This window comes from Drosophila tropicalis, unplaced genomic scaffold (genome assembly GCF_018151085.1).
Source record: "Drosophila tropicalis isolate 14030-0801.00 unplaced genomic scaffold, ASM1815108v1 contig_527, whole genome shotgun sequence".
Classification (NCBI taxonomy): Eukaryota; Metazoa; Arthropoda; class Insecta; order Diptera; family Drosophilidae; genus Drosophila; species Drosophila tropicalis.
In genome coordinates, this window is record NW_027172999.1 from 3,315,367 (window position 1) to 3,339,135 (window position 23,769).

The window sequence follows — 23,769 nt, forward strand, 5'->3', positions numbered from 1 at the left end:
GGTCCACGAGGGCCTTCACGTCGAAGGTTTTCCCTCCCGTCTCGAGACGTACCATCGCCGTTGGCATCAGATGTGGATTGCGGTGCTGCAGCAGTGTGGCCAGTGTCAATTTCGTGGAAGTGGAGTTGCGTGTGGTGGTCCTCCTTACATATTCGGCACCTATCCCCGCTCAAACAGCTTCCTTCTTGATGGGCCAGGCAGTTGGCGCAGTACTTATTCGCAAGCACTGCCCTCATCCTCTTCTGCACATTCAGCCGCAGAAGGCGACGGCATCGCTGGATTCCGCGACAGACTCGGCAACGGAAGGACTCAGTTCCTCGCGAACATCTGCGCTCCTCCTTCGATGGCTGTACTGAACGTGGTCTCGGAGCCATGGAAACGGTATCAGGAAGCTGTAGGACTATAGAATACACATATTACCACTGGCAGCTCGGACGTTCTTATTTGGGATGAAGGACCAAGTGCTGGACGCTACTGTAACTTGACGTAATGAGATTAAATTCTTTCTTCTGGAGGAAGAAAGATCAGCTCTGCGACTGGACGCTTTACAATACCGCGAGCGGTAAGCAGATCGACGACGCAGACGTTGCCGTCACTGCCAGGGTACGTTTGGTGGATTCGCCTGAGACGCCATTCATTAAATGGAAGATTGTCGTCCTTAAGTACCACAAGGTCGCCTACTTCAGGATTTTTACAAGGGAATCGCCACTTATTTCGTTTGTGTAGTTCCTTCAGATATTCCTCTTTCCATCGGGTGCAGAAATGCTGACTCACAGCCTTCAGACGTTGCCACCGGTTAATGATAGACGGAACCTGGTCCTTGATTTCAGCTTCCGTGACGGGTAGCAATGGACCGCCCACTATGAAATGGCCTGGGGTCAAACCTAAAGAGTCGGTGGGGTCTTCAGACATAGGAGAAATCGGCCGCGAGTTCAAAGAAGCCTCTACCTTAGCAAGCAGAGTAGAGAACTCTTCAAAGGTATACTTTTGGTTGGAGGTAACCTTGTACAACAGAGTTTTAAAACTCATAACTCCAGCTTCCCACAACCCTCCCATGTGTGGTGCCCCGGGAGGGATGAAATGCCAGGACAGATTCTGATGGCTGTAGTGGGATAAGATTTTCTGCTGGGTAGACCTTAGAAAATCTTTTTGAAGCACTCTGGATGCAATTACGAAGTTTTTACCGTTGTCCGACTGCACTTGCTGGGGACACCCTCGCCTCGATACAAATCGAGCGAATGCTGCCAGAAATGTTTCGGTACTTAAATCCGAAGTTGCCCTAAGGTGAATGGCTTTGGTGGAAAAACAAACAAAGACACACACATATCCCTTTGATATGCGACAAGCGCGGCCGGTGAAACTCTTGAGGTCGAAAGGACCTGCGAAATCTTGGAATCCAGTATCTCTGTCGGATGAGACGGACTACCAGTTGACTGCCCCCATGGAGGGAGATCTGATGCGTGAAAAGCACCAACAGCCGGGACAATGGACTTATGACTGGCAACAGAATGGGGTTACGCTCATCGTAACTGAGGGCCGCTGCTTGTTGCACGCGCCCACATGCTCGGACCACACCTGATGCGTCAATGAACGGATTTAAATTGATCATGGTGGGCTGTGCCACCACAAATCCTTGTTTACAAGTTCCTGCGCACTCAGGCCGCGGCTAGGAAGATCTGCTGGGTTGTCCTCTGAACCGACGTGATTCCATAGGGCGCTATTTCTTGCCGTCACAATTTTGACTACCCGATTTGCGACAAACTTTGTCCATGTGCAGGGTGGCTGGTTTAACCAAGACAGTACGACGGTGGAATCTGACCAATAAAATGCTTCTGCATTATCAACTGGAAGTTGCGGAAGAACTGCAGCTGCTAGTTCAGCTAAAAGCGTGGCTCCGCATAATTCAAGTCGGGAAAATGAAACCGTTTTAACCGGGGCTACTCTGGATTTCGCTGCAAGAAGGCAGCACGATATGCCTTGCTAACGCGCACGCAATTTGCGGCACCATAAGGCCGCTGTGACGCATCGCAAAAACAATGGAATTGAATGTCGGATCATGGAGAACCCACCGCGGAATCCGGATCTGGTCAAGGAAGGAGTAGCTCTTTGTAAAATCCTGCCACCTGTGATGGAGTTCACTGGGCAATGGATCATCCCACCCTAGCTCTTGTAGCCAAAGCTCTTGCATAAACACCTTGGCTTGAATTACAAAGGGAGCCAGCCAGCCAGCGGGATGGAATAACTTGGCGATCTGCCCGAGGACTTCTCGCTTAGTACAAGCTGACTTGATATCTTGGGGTGATATGACAAAAAAAAAACTCATCCGTAGTCGCTTTCCATCGGATTCCCAGTGTTTTTGCTGTGCTAGTCCCTTCGATTTCCTCGATATCAGCGTTCAGCCAATGACACTTTGGAATGCAACTGAGCACGCTCTTCACATTCGATGTCCACTTGCGCAAAGGAAAGCCAGCTGAACCAAGAGCGTCTTGAAGTTTATTGACCATTGCCGTTGCTTCATTGTGAGCCCCTGCCAGGACATCATCGACATACATATAGAACTTGATAATATCGCTAGCCAAGGGAAATTTGGATTGTACATCACTTACGTGTTGCTGAAGTACTCGCATGGCTAAGAACGGAGCACAGTTAATGCCAAACGTGACGGTATTAAGCTCGTAATCACCAAGTTGCCCCTTTTTGTTTCGAAACAGTATCCTCTGAAGTGGCGTATGGATTGGATCGACCATAATTTGGCGGTACATTTTGGTGATGTCGGCATCGAAAACTACTCAAAAAAAACATTTGAGAATCTGAGTAGTGCCATCGGACTGAAGTACCGGACAAGGGTAAAGTATGTCATTGAGACTTACTCCGTTTGTGGACTTGCTAGAGGCGTTAAAGACTACCCGTAATTTTGTTGTGGTGCTGTCGGGCTTGAAAACTGCATGGTGTGGCAAATAAAAATTGTTATTACTGCCGTCAAATGGCACCTGACGCATATGGCCCAAATCCAAATATTCTTGGATGACGGCGTCATACTCAGTTTTTGCCGGAATATTTTTTAGGAGACGGCCTTCGTTTTTAAAGAACTGAGCCAATGCCCCTGGTCTGGAGTGAACAAGGTTGATGTTGGTTGGATCTCGAAACGGAAGTGAGACCGTATATCTCCCCGAAACATCTCTTCTTGTGGTCTTATGGAAATTGACCTCGCAAACAGAATCAGAATCTTTTACCTGTTTGACCGGTAGATCCTTCACCTCCCAAAACCTTGTGAGAAGAGTTTCAAGTGCTTCCTCTCTGCTAACAGCGACCCTCGTGGTGAACGCGGCACACGAACTAACGGGGACCCCTTGGCCTGAGATTACCCAACCGAATTTCGTCTTGAGCGATTAAAGACACGCACACTTCGGTCGGGATGTCGGAAAGGGTCACCGCTGGTATGACATCAATGCCAAGAAGTAGATCGATCTTCGCCATTAATTTAAAGGAGGGGTCGGCTAGAGGAATATTGGGCATTCCTTCCAGTGTGGCTTGGGCTATCGTACATGACGGCAAATCATCAGCAACTTGAGACAAGACAAAAGCTTCTATCTCTATCTGGACTGGTGGTCCATGCGATGACCGAATGCTTATGTGACAGACCTTCAAGGTTCTATTTACCTTTCCGTTAATGCCTGTCTTTCGGATATAAAATTGGCTTCCGAAGCCGGGTCTAATAACGCCCTCTTGCGAAACAATTCAGGCAAGGGGACTTTTTCTTTATGTATGCCCCCCTCTCTGGCACCGGCATCTGAAGGAAGCGGGTACATCGACGCACCGGGTGATTCTCCTTCATACAGAGATCACAGGATTTTGCTTTGATGGTCACATGGCTTCAAATGTATTAGCCTTTCGGGTGGCTGAAAGCGGATTTCGGGAAGTTTTCAATGTGGGAAGCGAAATAGCCATTGCAGTTGTATTTTCAACCGCTTCGAGCGTACGGAACCGCTCGGTGAGGAAATCGTCCATCGTTTGCCATTCTGGAATGGCAGTCTTATCTCCAAGAGATTGTTCCCACAGTGAAAGGGTGATGATCTTGTAATGCCTTTCCGGACTCATGGAAATTTGGCTGTTTACGATAAGTCGCTTATTTTCGAAACTCTGTTTGAGTGCGTTCCATGCCGTTTCAAAACCATCATTTGTAAGCGGGAATTTTGCTGCAATGAGATTGGCTTCACCCCTCGTTTTCGCTAGGAGATGGTACAGCTTTTCAACGGGGGAAATTCGCGAATCGCTATGTAGCTCTTACGGTCTAGGAGAAGTTGGCGTTGATTCAGACGGACGGACGGACCGACATGGCTCTATGAACTGGTCTCGTCGTGCTGATCAAGGATGTATATACTTTATATGGTCGGAGATGCTTCGTTGTATGCGTTGCTTACTTCTGACCAAAATGAATATGCCCTTTTTGCAAGGGTATAAAAATATATAATTAAGAGTTTTTATGGATTCATCTATTATTGAAAATATATTAATACAATTTCGAAAACAAAGAGAAAGATAATTTGTCTGACCAGACAGGAACTAAAAACAATTTTCCCAATATACAATAATAATATAACAATAATAGTTATAATAACTCCATAATATTACGTTATTTTCTAAAAAGGAGAGGTGTAGTATATTCATACCAAAAATCATTTAGTACAAAGAGCTCAACTTGTAACACTTTGTTGAAAGTATAAGCAATTAAATATATACGCAATAAAATATAATTGTGCATTTGAATATGTTTATATCTATACATTGATGTATGCACATAAACAAATTCACATAAATATACAGCTAAGCATGATCATATATGTATGCGTATTTGTATATGCACATACATATATTCACATAAGCAATGTATGCACAAGGGTAACATGAGCTAGAGCCAGGCCAGCGTGTGAACGCTGACCAAGCACTTTGATGCAAGCGCTCCAACAATATGTATGTATCTACTGACACTCTCCCATTCTTTTGTGGCTGCCGCATAAGTCGCAGCATAAAAATATATGTAACCATATGTCAGGGCTCATTCGCCGCTCTAACGACATAAATCTTCTTATGGATCCTTCACGAGATTCTCCAAGGGATGTAGCCTCTTTAGCAAATGTAAGTTTTAGAATTAGTCGAGTATTAGCAAGCGTGTGTAGGATATCGAGAAATACAATTCACAATACTTTTCCTCCGGACTTTTATACCTTTCGATTGGCTCTAGTGTGTCTAGCTGCCATTTACATCAAATCATCAAATCAATCAAAACTTAAGCTCCCGCGTGAAGTTATCGGAAGTGAATTGATCTCTAAAATATTTTTAAGTGAAATGATGAGTCTTTGGAAGCAACAAAGACATCCTAGCTAACGGCTAAGTCATATATTTTGGGTACCTATCTGTTCATTTGATATGAATGGAGTTAATTTTCTAACTTCGGCTTCAGACTTCGTCCTGCTTTTAAGTCCTCTAGTTTTTTAGCACATCGCTCTGATTAGAAGAGGTTATAAAATTAAAAGCCAATTTAAGCTCCTCTACTGATTTCAGTAGATATTTTGGTTAATAGAAAAACAGGGGAACTTCGAGAATCACTTATGTAGATGGCCGTAAACAAGTCACGGAACGTAGGCCTTTTTAGGTAACCTCCCGTAAACACTTCTGTGTCAATGGGTGGCAGTCGACAGCCTTGTTCTGTTGGTGCAGAGGTAGACCCATGACGGTTCGGAGGAGTAGGAGCAGACGCTTCGTGGATAATCTCGCTTAATCGAACCGTGCATCGCTCGTAAACTTGATACCATTTGTCATATTTAGCTTGGATGGCTAAATTTTCAGAGCTACCGTCTTTACTATCTGGGAGTGCCTCACATTTCTCATATTCCTGCTCGACACTCTCCCACAACGCTCGAACTCGAACTCACGACGGACTTGGAGCGTAAAAACGCTGACCTCGGACAGTGAAGTGACTTGGGTGTCGACTTCAAATTGAATCAGTTTATCGCCGATCGAGGTAAACTTTTGCAAAGCCATGGTGGAAGCAACTAAAGTGTTTTTGGATTCGGACCGAGTCACTCTTGGGCCAGTTACCAAAATCTATGGACGTGGTACCAGTGGCTTGTCCTTTTTTTTGGCCTGCTCGACGTAGCTCTGAGGTGGATTGCTGAGAAGTCGAACTTAATGGGCGAACGGGAGAGTTAATGGACTAGAAAGGGTCGGAAACGCTTGTAACGTAGGAGTAGTAGGGCTGATACTCCTCTGACGCGGACCTGGAGCAACAATTGAAGCTTTGCGCGTGGTCGCAGTGGTCTTAGCCTCTTTATCGTCTTTTGGCGGGCTCGTGCTCATAACCCCACAGAAAGGCGGTTATAAAGTAGTGAGCTGGTTTGGCACGGCTTAAAAATTTGCGAAAACCACAAACTGGAACGATTGGGAAAACTGGAACACTACCAAACCACTCAAGGAACGCCTTGAAATTGATTAAAAAACCCACAAAACGGGTTGGTACGGTTGGGATAACTTGGAACGCTGCCAAAGTCCCTAGGAACGGCTTGGAACGCCTTGAAATTGAAACGTAAAACCCAAAGATACCACTTGGGACAATTTGGAATTGGAATATAACCCCAAAAATACGACTTGGAACGCTTGGACCACTTTGGTATTGGAATATAATCCCAAAGATACGACTTGAAACGCTTGGAACACTTTGGAATAGGAATATAACCCCAAAGAAACGACTTGGAACGCTTGGAACACTTTGGAATTGAAATATAACCCCAAAGAAACGACTTGGAACGCGTGGGACACTTTGGAATTGGAATTTAACCCCATAGATACTTTTTTTGAATATGAATTCGGGGGTAAGTTTTGTGTGTCCGAATCGTATTCTTTGAAATTTGGTGATGTCTGTTCGTTTAACGTTGTTGTCTATTTTTATTTGTGAGTCTCTTATCGAGGTTTGATTCGTATTAGTCGTCTTGTAGTGGTCTGATGGATTCCTCCAAACTTTGCTTTTGTTTTTTTTAAGGACTATATCCTTTATGTACTTTGTTGTGTCTTTGTGGTTATTGTTTTGCTCAACTATATATGGGACACTGTAAGCCATCTTTGTGGCTCTGTCCGCTGTTTCATTGCCCTGAATGCCAGTGTGACCCGGTATCCATATCATATTTTGGGGTATTGGTGAGTTACTATGTCTCGTATATGAGAGATGTACGGATTTTGGTTGTTGACCTGGGTTACTGCTTGTATTGCTGACAGTGAGTCTGAACAAATTGCAAAATGCTGTTTTTCTCTTAGTGCATATTTACAGGCAGCCAGTATAGCTGCTGCCTCTGCTGAGCAAAGCCATTTTAACTATGTATGACTCAGTTGTGATGCTGTATGAGACTCTTTGTATTAATTTTGATCTATCCGTGCATATCTCTCTTTGAGGCTAAGGAGCATTTTGCGATATATTATGGGGGGTGTAGATGACTTAGTCGTATAGTGAAGTGAGATATTAACTGACTCTTTACTGAGGGACCATGGGGGTTTTAATAATTTTCTACTTCTTATTGGGGTAAACAATAGATCATTGTGTTTGCAGAAGTTTAAAGTGTTATGCAGAATCGATGGTATTCTGGGTGTTTTTTGTTTTTGTTTAACACTTCTTGGAGAGGTGTGTTTGATACGAGCATTAAAGTTTTGTACAGTTTTGCTGTTGCTAGCGAAAATCTCGACTCGATTGGCATAAGGTCAACTTCATAAAGAAGATTGTTAGTTGGAGTAGACCGAAATGCTCCAAAAGTTTTCCTCAATGCATCATGGTAAATGGATTTAAGTTTTATTCTGTAGGAAGGGGGGCAATCGCCGTACAAATGTAAACAAAAGTCAATTTTTGACATGATCAAAGCTTTAATTGTATTTATTAGTGATCTAATGTCACAACTATATTTTTGGGATATTTATACTTAGCTTAAATATTACCACAAGTGTGAGTATTTTAACGTAAGAATACACTCACAAAGTGGCAAATGTTTTTTCTTAAAGATGTCAAAAAATGTTAAAGACGTTGAACAATTGTCACTATTTTAATTATATTCTAAACAAAACATTTTATACTGTCAATTATTTACATCCATTTACATTATAATAGTAGATTTTTTTTCAACCATGTACTTTTGCTATACTCCAATGTAATGTTATAGTACTTTCACAATATTCAATTTTAATGTGCTTTTAGGAATTTTAATCATGTCAACTCCCAGGTTTACATATCCTTCCACTCGTAAAGACATGACTATTGAGGATGATTTTCATGGTACTAAAGTAAAGGACATGTATCGTTGGCTTGAGAATCCGGACTCTTTTGAAACTCAGCAATATATTATTGCTCAAAATAACATAAGCAGACCATATATCGAAAATTGTGAAGAATGGAAGAAAGTAATTAGGAAGCTGACAAAGTTGTGGAACTATCCAAAGTATGGATGTCCTATGAAGTACGGAAATTATTACTACTACTTTATGAATACTGGCCTTCAAAACCAAAGCGTTATGTATCAGCAAAAAACTTTGAGTGGCGAAAGTAGAGTGTTTCTCGATCCCAACGAACTTTCAATTGATGGCACAATCGCATTATCCCAGAAATCATTTTCTGACGATGGTAAATATATGGCATATGGCCTTAGTGAAAGCGGATCTGATTGGATTAAAATCCGGATTAGGAAAACCGAAACTGTTGACGATTTCGACGAAGAGCTCGACAAGGTCAAATTTTCCGAAATATCCTGGACAAAGGACAACAAAGGATTTTTTTATGGGGTAAATATTCGACATTAATACTTGCCCCAATTAATTTTTTTTTTTTTAACCAGAGATACCCCAGTCAATGTGGAAAAACTGATGGTTCTGAGACCAAGCAAAATGAAAATCAGAAATTGTATTATCACAGAGTAAACGAATCTCAGGATAAAGATACTCTAGTTATAGAATTCCCTGAAGAACCGACGTGGAGAATGTAAGAAAATAGTTGCTGTTAAATGCTTAAATTTTTATACCGTTTGTAACGATCAGAAGGAGACATTGTCGACCCCATGTCTATTCTTGATCAGCATGAGAACCCGAGTCGATATAGCCATGTCCGTCCGTCGGTGCGTATGCGTTTTACTCAGCCATCTTAAGAGCTATTGGAATGAAGATTGAGCTTCTTATAACCCGGGTAAAATAAAGTATGAAAATCATCAGGATCGGTCTACTATATCATATAGTTCTAAAGGAAACATAAGTGAAAAAATTGGAGTATCCCTATGATATTAATTAAATATGATAGTATTGAATTTAAAACCTCAGATCCCAAAATTTTAATCTAATAGGATAAATAGATCACAAGTTACAGTCAACATAAATCGGTTCTGCTCCCTCCGCTGCCTGCTATCTACTACGTCGTTCGCCATCAACAGAGCATACACACACAGACGCAACGCTACATAAACTGTATATGTATGCGTGCCGCGCTTTGCCTATGGAATGAGGGAACAAATGAAACAAATTTTGAACATGTAAAAATATTATTCCCAAGGACCGCAAGGGTATTTAAACTTCGGCATAGGCGAAGTTAGCTTTTTTGATTATTTGAGTCTGTATTTGTTTTTCATATACCCTTGCAGAGGGAATTATGTAACTGGTTAGATATTTTCCATTGGTTAGATATTTTCCATTATATTTAAATTTGGACTTTGAGGGTTGCCAGTTTAGCGTTGAAACATCCAGATCCTTCAAAATCGTTATCATCCGTGCTTTTTGGCATGGTGCGTTGTCCTACTGGAAAATAAACGACTGCCCGATAAGCCGATCTTCGGAAGGAAAGGCATTTTCATTGAGGGTGGTCAGGTATTGCCTTTGGTTCATCTAAGATGAGATGGAAAGTCCCCCAGCCGATTATATGCCACACATCCCCAGAACATTACAAAGCCTCCACCGGGGCTCACTTTTTAGAAAATGGGCAGTCCCTTTTGTCTTTGCTGGATTGGCAGCTTTGCAAATATTTTTTTTTGTTGAAGAATTATACTCAAAAGAGCTCTCATCTGTCCACAAAACACTTCTCCAGAACTCTTTTGGTTGCAAATATTTTTTTTGTTGAAGAATTATACGCAAAAGAGCTCTCATCTGTCCACAAAACACTTCTCCAGAACTCTTTTGGTTTGTTCATATGGTCCTTTGCAAAGGCTTACCTTTTTAACTTGTTAACCTTTGAAATGAAAGAAACGTCGTTGGCTACAAATGTACCGAACTCTCATTCTTTCAATCGCCGACTGACTGTCCTTTCGATGGCTATTGGCTGTCAAATTTAGCAAATCGGCTGCTTTTTGAGGCTTCAGCAGGAAGCTTGAGGACTCGGTCTTCAGTTGGGGTAGTTTTCCGTTTCGCGCCTGAGCTTTTTAAGTTTTTCAACGAGTTGTACTTTTTGTCTTTGTTTATTTGGTAGTAATGTCCACTAATTTTTTTCCGGCGTGAAATTTAGCTGCCGATCTAACCTCCAAACCTCACTCAGCCGTTTCACCCATAGTTTACAATATGTCTTAATAAATTTGTATTCCTTCAAGATATTTATTTAATTTAAATTCAAACGACTTTTGGTAGAAACGTTCTCAAAAATGAAATCACATGTTCAAAATGATTTCGTCAAAATAGTAGTTTGTATGAATTTTTATCAGCAGAAAAAGAATGCAAAAAGTAAACAAGGAAAAATTTGACATGCAGTAAGCTATTACTAAGCTATTATTAAGGCTCGTTTAGAATTTGCCAATAGATATCGATTCTGGGATAAGGCATGTCGCAAAATCATCATTAGCGACGAAATAAATTTAATTTAGATGGCCCAGACAATTGCAAAAAATATTGGAGAGACACGCGCCAAGAACGACTATCTTGTTACAAGCTAGGTTTTGGTGGCGGCACCTTGATGGTATGGTCCGCGTTTTGCTATATAGGAAAACTCCTATGTGCTTCATATCTATTCGAATGAATGCCAATATGTATGTAGAGCTTCTACACGGTGTTTTGATAGACTTCGCTGGAAATATTTATGGCGATAATTGCACTTATCAATTTATACAATTTATTGAAGTGGCCCCCATTGAGTCCGGACTTTAATCCCATTGAGAATCTTTGGGTCATTCTGTCGGCTTGCGTTTTTAAAAATGGAAGACAGTTTGCGACTGTAGGACACCTTAAATTGGCTATAGAAGGCGAATGGGCTAATATTGACGCATCTGTTATACAGTCGTTGGTCAATTTTAGGCCAAATCGTCTCAACTTAGTCTTAAATAATAAGGGAAAAAGCATTGATTACACAGTCCGACATTTTTGAGGCCATAAAAAAGTGTTTTAAGTTCAATAGGTCTCCTATAGTAATTGGGGGGTGCTGATCACGGCCCTGTACTTAGTTCCATCACGTCAGGATTTCGAAAAAATACGTTAAAATTATTCCAAATGACCTCATTTACAATATATGTAATGTTTATTATATTTATTATGTTTATTAACACCAAACCTAACCTGAGTAACCACCTAACCAGGTTACAGTATGTACATTGGTTTTGTAAAAGACAACTGAGAACAACTTTGATTGAGCTTCGCGACAACTTTCGACTGAAAACTGACGACTGACGACTCTCGCTCCAATTCGCTCTCTCTCTGTTCTTGTACACGCTCTCTCTATTATCAAAGACGGGCATAACCATTCTGATCTGGACAACACCCCTTCACATTCGGCCCTCCTGATCATCATCAACTGTCCCAGATGACTCCGGATCGTCATTGTCAATAACATACCTCCACAGCTTCATATTATCGGCGCTTGTGCTCGTCTGATTTGGTCCTTTCACTTGGGCTGCTTTGCGTACATCATAGCGGCCGTTTCTCTTTATCTTGGTTACCTCATAAGGGCCAAGAAAACAATTGGCCAACTTCCGGCCTGCGACAAATTGGTTTCGCTTGATTGCGACGAAATCACCCAACAAAATTGCGTTTGTAAGTCATCTGTGCTTCTAGAATATTCTTCTTGGCTTCGTCAGCATTAAAGTTATTGATGAATCCTTCGTTGATTAGACATAATACGTGACCTCCTGCTTGTTCACACATTTTTGTTCCAAAAATAACCCCGGATGGCGAAACTTCTGTAGATGCGTGGGCGGTGAACTTTTCAACAAAGTCGAATCCAATTAAGGCATTGCACTCAACTGCGTCATCAGGCACAATAATCCATTTCTGAGCTGTATGCAGATCGTCAACAACAACATCGGCCACAAAGGCGCCTGTCGGCTTTGTTTTTTTTTTGCCTAAACCAGTCAACGTAGATTCGTTTCTATGCACTTCGATGTTTCGCAATGCTTTCCGAAAAGATCGACACATCCGATCCTGTGTCTACAAGCAAGTCAAGCGAAACACCATTTACTGACATCTTTTTAACTCGTCGACGATTAACTATATTGCGGTCTTTAAAATCTCCACGAGTATCTTTTTTATCGTTTCCACAATTAAGAGGGCGATTCCTAGCAAAATGTAAATTCTGATTTTTTGGCGGCAATAACTGTGCTTTCTCTGGTGACGCTGGCGCCAAAGATACTGCGTTTCGCGATTTTCTCGGCGTTTTCTGAGACTTCAACTTGTAAGGCAGTGTGCGTTCTGTCATTTGGTAGTTTGTCTGCTTGCTACGGGTTCAACTTTTTTTTACATTTTTCTTCTATTAGGCAACGATTTTTCCAGAACTGTGCGAAAGCACAAATGTAAATCCTAATCCACTTCAAAACTGGACGAGCATGAGGACACAATTGTAACTCCTAATCCAACTCAGAACGGGACGAGCCCCCAAATGTAAAGTTTTTTATATTGATTATGTTTATTAACTAAAGTATTAGACGATTCTAAGTGGTTAGGTTACAGTACATTGGTTTTGTGAAATACAACTGAGAACAACTTTAATTGAGCTTCGCGACAACTTTCGACTGACAATTGACGACTTTCAACTCTCAACTGCAACTGACTACCGACGACTCTCGCTCCAATTCGCTCTCTTAATGTTCTTGTAGACGCTCTCTCAATTACCAGGGACGGGCATAACCATTGTGATCTGGACAACACCTCTTCACAATTATGCTAGACACTTCACAGTCAAAACAGATCACAGAGCTCTCATCTATTTATTTTCGATGGTGAACCCCAGTTCCAAACTGACGCGAATGAGACTTGAATTAGAGAAATATAATTTCACAGTAGAGTATCTAAAAGGTAAAGACAATTACATAGATGATGCCCTATCTAGAATTACAAACAAATAAATAATAAATTCTGAAAGCCACCAAATGTAGCTAAGTCAAAATGGCATTACGGTCCAATGCAGACGTTCATTATTGTTCACAGAAAAAAAAAAATGAAATAATTGAAATTTTATAAAACCCTTGCAACTTTTTTGGTAACTCTTTCCGTACCTATTAGTTATCATTGTGGAAGAACGTTTTATTTAAAAAGGCTTATATTTGCGAAAGAATGGCCTATAATCATAGGAAATAACGAAGATATTGATCATAGTCACTGTTTTCGACCGATCGTTCCTATGGGAGCTATATGATATAGTCGCCCGATCTTGATCAAATTTGATACAGGCGCAATAAACTGTATAATATTGAGTTTCACAATAGCACAGAAAATAACGAAGTTATTGAAAAGTTAGCTATATGATATAGTGGTCCGATCCGGCTGAATCCGAGACATACAACCCCTGAAGTTTGTATATACAAGCCTACGTACAAAATTTCAGCTCTGTAGCTCTTACGGTCTAGAAGGTGTTGGCGTTGATCCAGAAAAATAATGTCTACAAATCAGGATGATCCTGGAAAAACATGACACGTAAAGAAATACATTAATAAATGTGAAACATGCCTAAAGTCAAACACGACGAAGCACATCAAAACACCCTTAATCATTACCCAAACGCCCATGCATCCTTTTGCTATGCGAATACTTTACTCTAAAGTACGGTTCAATATATATGAGTAGATAAAAATGATTGGGATGTATGGTTACAATATTTTGTAAACTGTTTTAACACAACTCCATCAGTAACACGAAAATACTGAAATATGAACTCGTATTTGGTAAACAAAATGACTTACCAATCCATTTTAATAGCATATAGCATTTAAAATAGAACTTTTATACAACGTATGCTAAAGAAGTTAAGTTTAGATTAATAATAGAGCTAGAATAATGTTTATTTATTTATTTACGTAAACTAACACAGCAGTGTTTTATTTACATAAGGTGCTATCTATGCCCCGATTCACAGCCAATGTGGTCAGGGATGAGTTGCAGCCAATCCAAGTCCAGAATATTTTCATTGGTTTCGCTGTAGATGATTAAAAAGTATAGCGCGAAGAGAAGTGACAGAAAGGCCGAGGAGAGATAAGGTGAGAAAGGTTATTAAAAGATTGGCAAAGAACACGAAAAGGTTCGTGAAGAGAGTAGTTAGTCAGACATCTACTAAGGTGAATAGGAAAAAAGTTTCTGGTCCGACGTGAGGTAACACAAAAATATAGCGTATCTAGTAAATTGTTAGAAATGACTTCGCCATTGACTAGTTTATGGAGAAAGAGAATGCCAAAAACGAGCCTACGAACTTATGGAATTGCTTCACTGGCGATCAATATTCTAGAGTAGGGCGAACTAACGAAGTGTATAACACCTGTGTTACATAGGGATCATCAAATTCTTTTTATAAAACCTTTGTTACATAGGGATCATTAAATTCATTGGACCAACGTTTAATGAAGCCAAGAAGGCTCTATTGACAATTGAAGAAATATGAACATAAAGTGAAAGTTTAGGGCCAAACATAACGCCTAAGTCTTTGAATGATGGTACACAATCCAACAGAACAGACTTAATAGAGTAATGAGCTAGGAGCGGAGACAAACGACTGAAAGTCATAAAAGAACACTTAGAGGCATTAAGGTGTAATTTATTAGCGTGGCACCAATCACAGAACGCATCGAGATCTGATTGCAAGTGCTGTTGGAAAGAAGGATCATTATAGGAATAACAAATCTTGACATCATCCGCAAACATTAGCACGCGTGAATGAGCCAAGGCCAAAGGCCAATCATTTATAAACATAGCTCGCAAATAACTGTCGACCGTTTCTCGTTGTCTGTAAATAAGTGTCTTTTCCCGACATTCTACGAAAAGACTCAGCGAGCAACCGATTTTTCGGTTCTTAAATGAGCTCGCTCGCGCTCGGAGCGAAAGCGTTTTTTTCTGTACTGTTTTGTTCTGGTTGTTCCAAGACCGTTTCGTCGTGTTCAATCAAGCAAAAAGTCTTTTGCGTATGTATTGGTATACATTCACACGCATAGGCAAGCAAATCGTTAAGCGTCTGTGCAGACGAATACATTTATTAATTGCGATTGTGAATTGAGTGTGTAAAGTTGTGAAAAATTTGTTGTGCAAAATGGGAAGAGAGTTGAATAAAGTGCACCAATTCTTTAAATTTAATTTGGAAGAGAAAAAGTCAATTTGTAATGTTTGCGGTATTAAATTGTCCGGCAATCACTCAACAAACTTACGACGGCATTTAACAACGAAACATATGGACATTTTCAACGAGTGGAACTATTCTGAAGATTCAAAATCAACCAAAAGTGAAGAGAAACGAAGAATATCCTATCCAACAAGCGAAGAAGCAATTGTTTCTTCTTTGATTAAAATAGTAACCACGGACGGAAAACCGTTTATATTTCTAGACAGTGAAGGGTTTAAAGAAATAATGGATCCAATATATAATGCACTTGGCATGAACCCTGTAACGTCTCGAAATATTATGAACTTTGTATCAGTCAAAGAGCAGCTTGTCAAAGAAAACATAAGGGCTCTCGTGAAGGGAAAGCTTGTGTCGCTGAAAATAGATGTTGCCACCAGAATGGATAAAGCCATTCTAGGAATAAATCTGCAAATGGTCCACGCAAGCCTGACTAAAACCGAGATCATTGTAAAGACTTTAGGCATGATTGAGCTCGGGGAATCTCACACTGGAATATACATAAAGAAGAAAATTCTGGAAATCTTGGATGATTATGGAATATCATTAGATCAAATCTACAGGTTAAAATTTGACTACATACAATTTCGATATATGTATGTCACTTTTTAAAGAATTTTCATATTAATGCACACAGCATTACATCGGATAATGGGCGAAACATGATAAAAGCCGTCCAAGTGTTAAATGAAGCCACAGAGGAATCCCTTTTTCAAGACGACAAAGAAAGTGAGAATGTTCTGAATGAACTGGACACTATTGAACTTGCTAATATACACCTTGTGAGATGTGCAGCACACACTCTGCAACTCTGCGTATTCGATGTGAACAAGACAAAGGAGATCGCCGATAAAATAAGTTCCTGTCGCACATTATGCAAATCGCTGCGCACCGAAACATATAGGTAAGTAATAATTAGTTTTTTTATATATGTACATATGTATACATACTATGTATTTATAAAATCTATGCAGACGTATCCTAATTGAAAACAAAAGAAACATACCATCGCTCGACGTTGTTACAAGGTGGAATTCGACCTATTTAATGCTAAAAAAATTAGTGGACCTAAAGGATTTCTTGGCCACGCAGTCTTGTATTTGTGTAGATGCCGATTGGGATTGGATGGATACGTACATTGACGCTTTCAGTGACATACCAGGCAACCCTAAAGCTACAAGACAAAAATTTAGTTTATAGTGAATTCTTCGTAGTATGGATGGAACTAAAATTTAAATGCGAGAATAGCCACAATTTGATTAAAAAAGAACTATCGGCACAGATCAAAATAAGGGAAAGTAAATTATTAGAAAATGAAGCTTTGTTGGCAGCCATTTACTTGGATCCTCGGGTTAATTGCATGTTGACGAGCTATCAGAAATCGTTAGCAAAGGTTAATTTAAAAAAAATAGCTTTTCGCATATTTGAGTTGAAACAAGTAAGCTGTATGTCGTAGAATGTTTGAAATTGGGGTCCTGTTTTGTTTATGTTGTAATTTTGAGAAACTATGTTTATAATTAAAACCGTCTTCGTCAAAAACTAATACTTGTACTAAACTAAAATCCAAAAAACATTTCATACTTATCATTAATTTATTATTTAAGGCACAAACACAAAATGCTCCAGAGCTCGAAAGTCCGGGAATTTCGAAAGTGCGGGAAGAGATGTTTGAATCCTCATTTTCATCAATTTTATCGACAGCATCCTCATCTGAAGAGAAGTCGCTATTCTCGGCATTTTTTGACGATTTTCAGACAGTGTCAGAAAACAAAAAAGACCCTGTTTCTGCATAACTTGTCAAAATTTATGCTGACATCGAAAATTTTGACGTTACATATGGTCGATTGCCATTAAATTCAAATATATTCGAATTTTTTAACGACTTGCAGCTTAAGTTTCCTCATCTAAGTGCACTAGTTGTGTTGGCTACACCTGCAACGCAAGTTTCGGTCGAACGGGCATTCTCAGCCCTACACTTTATATTAAGTGAACGAAGAAGTTCGATTAGCGCAGAAAATCTGAACGCCTTACTTGTCATTAAGCTGAACACATAATGTATGAAAAATATTACTAAAAATATAAGTATGAATAGTTTAAACTCTTTTGTTAACTAACTATAGCTCTAAATGGAATATGAAATCAAAATGAAATAAAATATGGTTTTCTAAAAAAAAATATGAAAAAAAGACCAAAAAATTTTAAAATAAATTTAAGTTAAAAATTTAAATTGAAAAAATCAAAAAATTATGTTTATTTTTCACAACAACAAAAATAAATGTGAAGACCGTTTGCGTTGAGTTTTTCGGTCAATCGGTCTTTTGTTGACTCACATCGTGCGAGCGTTTCTCGTTTCGCTCTTTATGCACTACTCATTGAAAGACCGATATACAAAGCGCTCAACGAAAAGAGCTCAACAGAAAATATAAATCAAGACAGCAAAAGTCTCTTGTTCAGAGCGAGAGCGAGAGAGTATGAACTTTTTCGGTTGTGTTCGCAACGAGAACGCAAGAAGAAAAACGGTCGACAGTTATTTGCGAGCTATGTTTATAAACAATGTAAATAATAGTGGGCCCAGATGACTGCCTTGGAGTGCTTTGCATCGCTAGACATTGAATTGCTCAACGAGGGAACAGAACATACATTCAGGATTGCTGGAGTTGGGTCCATTGTTGACCTGACTTTCGTGAGCGAATCTACCGCCAGAACAGCCAACTAGAGAATTAGCAACAAATATACCGCAAGTGACCATGAAGCCTTAGTCTATTATGTTGGTGGCCCCATTCAAGACCACCCTAGTCAGCCCACTCTAGAAGAAGCCTATAAGACGGAGAGTCTGGACGTATACAATTTCTGCAGCGTGCTAAGTCGAGAAAGCACATTCAGGACACGCAGGACTTCATTATGAACGGGCGTGCGAGGCAAGCATGACAACTAGGAAGCAGTACAAACACCACCATGCCCCAGTGTGCTGGTGGAATGATGAATTCACCTCGCGCATGTCACCGCGGAGGATGTACCATCGGGCTAGAGGGTTAGCGGACTTCCTCTGCCTGCAACTTGCATACAAGCAGCGGAGAAAGGAGCTGAAGAATAGGATCAGATGCAGTAAGCGTGAATGCTTTCTGTCGTTTGGGTATACTACCGAACAGGACCGGTGGGGTAAAGCGCACCAGATTATTGTAAGGCACCTGCATGCGAACAGAACGCTGCCCCTAACAGGCATAATTCTTGTGCGGAATATAGTCGATGTTCTATTTCCCAGCATCTTTGAGATCGCCAATCAGACGCAGCAATCAAACGAGCATTTCCAGATGTTCGACAAATGTTCAGCTTCAGAGTTAGATCAAACCGTAAGCAGACTTCAGATGAACAAAGCCCCAGGACCGGACCGCATGCCGAATGAAGCAATAAAGCTGGCGGCAGAACTTCACCCAGCCACATTCTGCAAGATGTATAGCACTTGATGCACGAGGCCATTTTTCCTAAAAGATGGAGAATTCAGGATCTTGTGCTACTCACGAAACCAGGCAAACCACCCGGAGAGACGTCTTCATACAGGTGACATTGGATATAAAAAATACGTTTAATTCCGCTAGGGGGATAATAGACGGCTTACTGGGTTTTGGAGCCGCTCAATTTCTAATCAAGTGTGTACGTAGTTACTTCACAGAGAGGCGAATCCGGCTTGTCAGCAGCCGCAAAATTCGGAGCAAGTCAACCGGAACGCAGTTCGTAATGGCATGGATGCCTTGTTAGATGGCAGAGACGCAATACGCACTAGTAGTTCCGGAGAAGTTAGCACTCTGCTTCCATCTACACCGAATAAAATTTGTTCCTTTATGTTATGTTTTCTGTGTGTTAAAGTGTTAAAATTGAATAAAATGAAGCAAGTAAGTCGACTCGTCGACTTGGGTATACCATACACCAGGTGAAACAAATATTTCAAATTTCGAAAACCAAATGTATGTCTATTAAATTGTTTTTACATGTTTCATGGTATGTGCTATCTCGCTCACTCTACGAACACACGAACACTCTAGCGCCGCTACTAGCCAACGGCCAATTCTGGCCTTGTGGACCGCTTAGTAAAATATGTTCAAACGCATATTTTGCATGTTTCTAGTCCGATTTCAATAAAATTTGGTAGTTTTGTAGAAATAGATAAGATTAATTAGTCTGCCGAATTTGAATGCGATAGTCAAAAAAATACAGGAGGAAATCGGTTTTTTCTTAATTATGGAGGCGGAAGTAGGCGTGGCCAAATATGAAAATATATATACTCTGCGCGCATACTAAGCCAGTATACATACTAAATTTGGTGACTAGCTTTGTTTGTTTTTGATAAAATCAGTTTTGTTTAATTTGCGGGGGCGGAAGTGGGCGTGGCAAAATTTTTAAATAGCCAGTTTCTGCGCGTCTATTAAACTAGTCTGCATACCAAATTTGATGTCTCTAGCTATTATACTTTTTAAGAAAAACAGTTTTATGTGATTCCTGGGGGCGTGGCAAAAAGTTTAAACAATTAATTTCTGCGCGCTAACTAAACGGGTATACAAACTAAATTTGATGTCTCTAGCTGTTATATTTTTTAAGAAAAATAGTTTTATGTGATTCCTGGGGGCGTAAGGGGGCGTGGCCGAAATTCCAATTAACTCTATATATGTGCATAATACACGAGTATACATACCAAATTTGGTGGCTCTAGCTCTTATAGTCTCCGAGATCTGCGTGTTCATACGGACGGACGGACGGACGGTCGGACGGACAGACGGACATGGCTAGATCGACTCGGCTGTTGATCCTGATCAAGAATATATATACTTTATAGGGTCGGAGAAGCTTCCTTCTGCCTGTTACATACATTTTAGCGACTTTAATATACCATTTCACCCTATGGGTGTATGGTATAAAAATAAAAAAAAGCATAAGCAATATGGCACAAGCGTAACATGAGCCAAGCGCCACAAATTATATGTATGTATCTACTGACACTCTCCCTCTATTTTGTAGCTGTCGCGGACAACAAAACTGTATATGTCAAACAAAAGAAAAATTTTGAGAATAAATTCAATCTTAAAACTGCAAAAAAAAAACACTGTCGTGTCCGTCTACATATTTGTAATAAAACTGGAACCCGATCGGGTTTTATGTCGGGACCGGCTGTCATGTCTTATACAATATTGAAATATCCATTATTTGTTGTTCCTAGTTTTCAGCGTTGATGAATATCATGCATCTCATTTGCAATAAATGATCAGGAATGTCATATACTACAATTTAAATACATCAATTCAAATTTAATCGTGATACTGTTCGCGCGGGAGGTGTAGCAATATATCAAAACCTTAATGATACACAAGACATTGTAACGCCAAGTATTGATGTGGTGAACAATGTTCAGGACGTCCTTCTCCGACGTACAACAGTTGCGGATCTTTCTGCAGCTGTGTGTGTAATGCAAAACGGCATCATAGTGGACATTGCAGTCATCTACATTTCACCGAAGCAAATTATATAAGATATTCAACTATTCATTCACAGAGTACTTGTAGACTAAAAATATCAAAGAAGTTAAATTCGGCTATGCCGAAGTTTATATACCCTTGCAGTCCTTGACAATAATAATTTCACATGTTCAAAATTTGTTTTCTGCAACTCAATTCATTAATATACAAACAAAACAATTTTACTCTTCATACTATGTACAATTTGTTCTTCTTCTTCCCTCATTCCCTAAGCAAAGCAACGCACGCATACACATACAGTTTATGTAGCGTTGCGTCTGTGTGTGTATGCATGTGCTCTGTTGATTTGATGATGACGTAGTAGGCAGCAAGCAGAGCTGCCGGCAGCGATTGAACCGATTTATATAGACTGTAACTTGTGTTCTATTTATCCGATCAGGGTCAAATTTTGGGATCTGAGATTTTATATCAAATTCTATTATATTGGTAAATTTCATGGGGATACTCCAATTTTTGCAAAAATTTTTGTTCCAGAGTTATATGATATAGTAGTCCGATCCCAAAGATTTTCATACTTTATCTCACCCGGGTAAAAAAAAGCTCCCAAAAAAAATTTCATCCCGATAGCTCTTAAGATGGCTGAGTAAAACGCGTACGCACCGACGGACAGACGGACAGACGGACATGGCTATATCGACTTAGCTTCTCATGCTGATCAAGAATATATATACTTTATGGGGTCGGAAACGTCTCCTTCTGTGCGTTACAAACATCTGACCAATTTTATAATACCCTCTGCAAGGGTATAAAAAGGTTCCCGACTTCAACGACATAATAAAAGATGCAATAACTGCCTCTAATTTTAGCAGTTGATTTTAATGTCAAATTTTGCCATTCAAAATTTAGAGCCAATTTAATTTAAAAATCAGTAACGATCCGGCAATGTCAACTACAAAATTCTATACCACTATTGATGCAGTTTTTTCGAGATACTAGGAGAAAATAGAATCTGAAGCATTCGTATCTTTTTTTAATTACCATTATCGACCTCTGTCTGACATAAACAGAACACTTGCTTAAAAAACACCGTTCTTAACATGTGTCCGTAAACGCATTTTCTCTTTTTTAACTCACACACACACACGATGAAGAAAATGAAGAAAAACAATGTTCACTTGGTTCTTCCTGGTCTTTTAGACTTGGTCCTGTATGGAAGGTCCTGTCACGGTCGCCATGGGTTTTAAGATTGATTTTATTTCCAAAATTATTATTTCGCCTATTTATTATTATTTCTTCATAGGTTTACAAATATATTTTTATGCTGTCGCGGCAGCTACAAAAAAAGGCTAGCTTATGTTACGCTTGTGAAGATGTGCTTATGTTTTTTTTTTTTATATTCATTTATTTATTTATTTAGTAAGCAACAATTTAAAACAGAATTGAAAGTTTAGGGGCTAACAAAAAAAGATAGGGTAGAGAATAAAGAATAACAAGCACGATGGGATATGAAAAAAAGGTGGGTAACATAAGAAAGAAAGAAGTGGGGGAAACACTGCCTTGGCAATTGGCGGCCGGGATACCACGGTACTTCCTCGAGTGAATTGCTTTGCAAGATAGCTGCTACCTTTGCCACTCCAGATCTAGCCCTGTCACACTCGGCTGAACGCAGCTCGCGGATTGTTGACGCGGCGAAACTGCTCAACGCCTCCCACATGCTCTTACTCGCCGTCATCAGCTTCACAAGAAGGAGACATAACTGACCTTAAGTCAACCGTCCGCCGGTGCAAATGATCTTTACACTGTTATCTTTGGAGTTACTGGGATGAAACTTAACTTGTTATATAAAAAAGATAGGTAAAGAATTTGGAGTATCGCAATAATTTACTAACATGATCGTTTTTTATATACAAACAACAAATCCAAACACTCAACCATTGATAATTGCATTGCATGCTATAATCAGATGAAAATTTAAATATTGAAATTGGTTGTCTACAAATTATTTAAGAAAACAACGGGCACATAGACGATTTCGACTTTATGATCTTTTATATAAATACCGCAATGGATCAGATCAAAACAAAAGATACGGCAACCAAAATTTTTATTCAGGGTAATTTTGTATCGACGTATCAGAATATGATAAAACTTTGTGCTTCTGTTCTAAAGCGATCCGTTGGTCATCCTCTGTTTTAGCCAATCTAAAACCAATCATCAGCATCAGTGTTTGTTAAAAAAATCACTACAGCACTACGACCTAGTAATCCTTTTGCTTAATTGAAGTTAAAAAAAAGTCCTGTAAATTGTGTAAGAAGTCTGATACACACACTTTTTGTGCAAATTTGTTTCTGCTATGCAAAAAAATGTTTTACAATGTACAATGTATCTCACTGACAATTTATTAAATTTCGGTCAGTTACATTTAATCGATTCAGCATTTGAATAAAAACTATCCGTTTGCGCCTGCATATTTTTCGTGCTCTTCAGCGCATGTTCATGCTGTTTTAATGAATAAAGTTAGCCTAAAGTTAGGCTAAAAATATAAAACAAAGAATATCCCAAATAAAAAAACTATATTGTCCAAATTATGTCCTATATCTACTTTACAAATTTTTAAAGACATGCAAAAATTAATATTACATTTAATCTCCGCGCATAACTATTAGACAAGTATGCATACTCTTGGGTGCATAGTTTGGGTATTTACTTTATTCAAAA

General features: G+C 39.7%; 2 protein-coding genes across 2 annotated transcripts in view; one reads left to right on the top strand and one right to left on the bottom strand.

Moving 5' to 3' along the window:
- Window positions 1–23,769, top strand: part of LOC137574942 (prolyl endopeptidase-like) — a 144,637-nt gene that overhangs the window by 43,446 nt on the left and 77,422 nt on the right. The window contains 2 exon segments of the mRNA XM_068287372.1: window positions 8,234–8,814; window positions 8,868–9,010. Coding sequence (XP_068143473.1) covers window positions 8,245–8,814; window positions 8,868–9,010 — 713 coding nt within the window. The 5' untranslated portion in view covers window positions 8,234–8,244.
- On the bottom strand, window positions 496–1,029 carry LOC137574956 (uncharacterized). The gene has a single exon (XM_068287380.1). It carries the CDS (start codon window positions 1,027–1,029, stop codon window positions 496–498), a length of 534 nt encoding a protein of 177 aa, XP_068143481.1.

Coding starts and splice junctions, on each gene's coding strand:
- LOC137574956 (XM_068287380.1), bottom strand. CDS start 1,029: ATGAGTTTTAAAACTCTGTTGTACAAGGTTACCTCCAACCAAAAGTAT.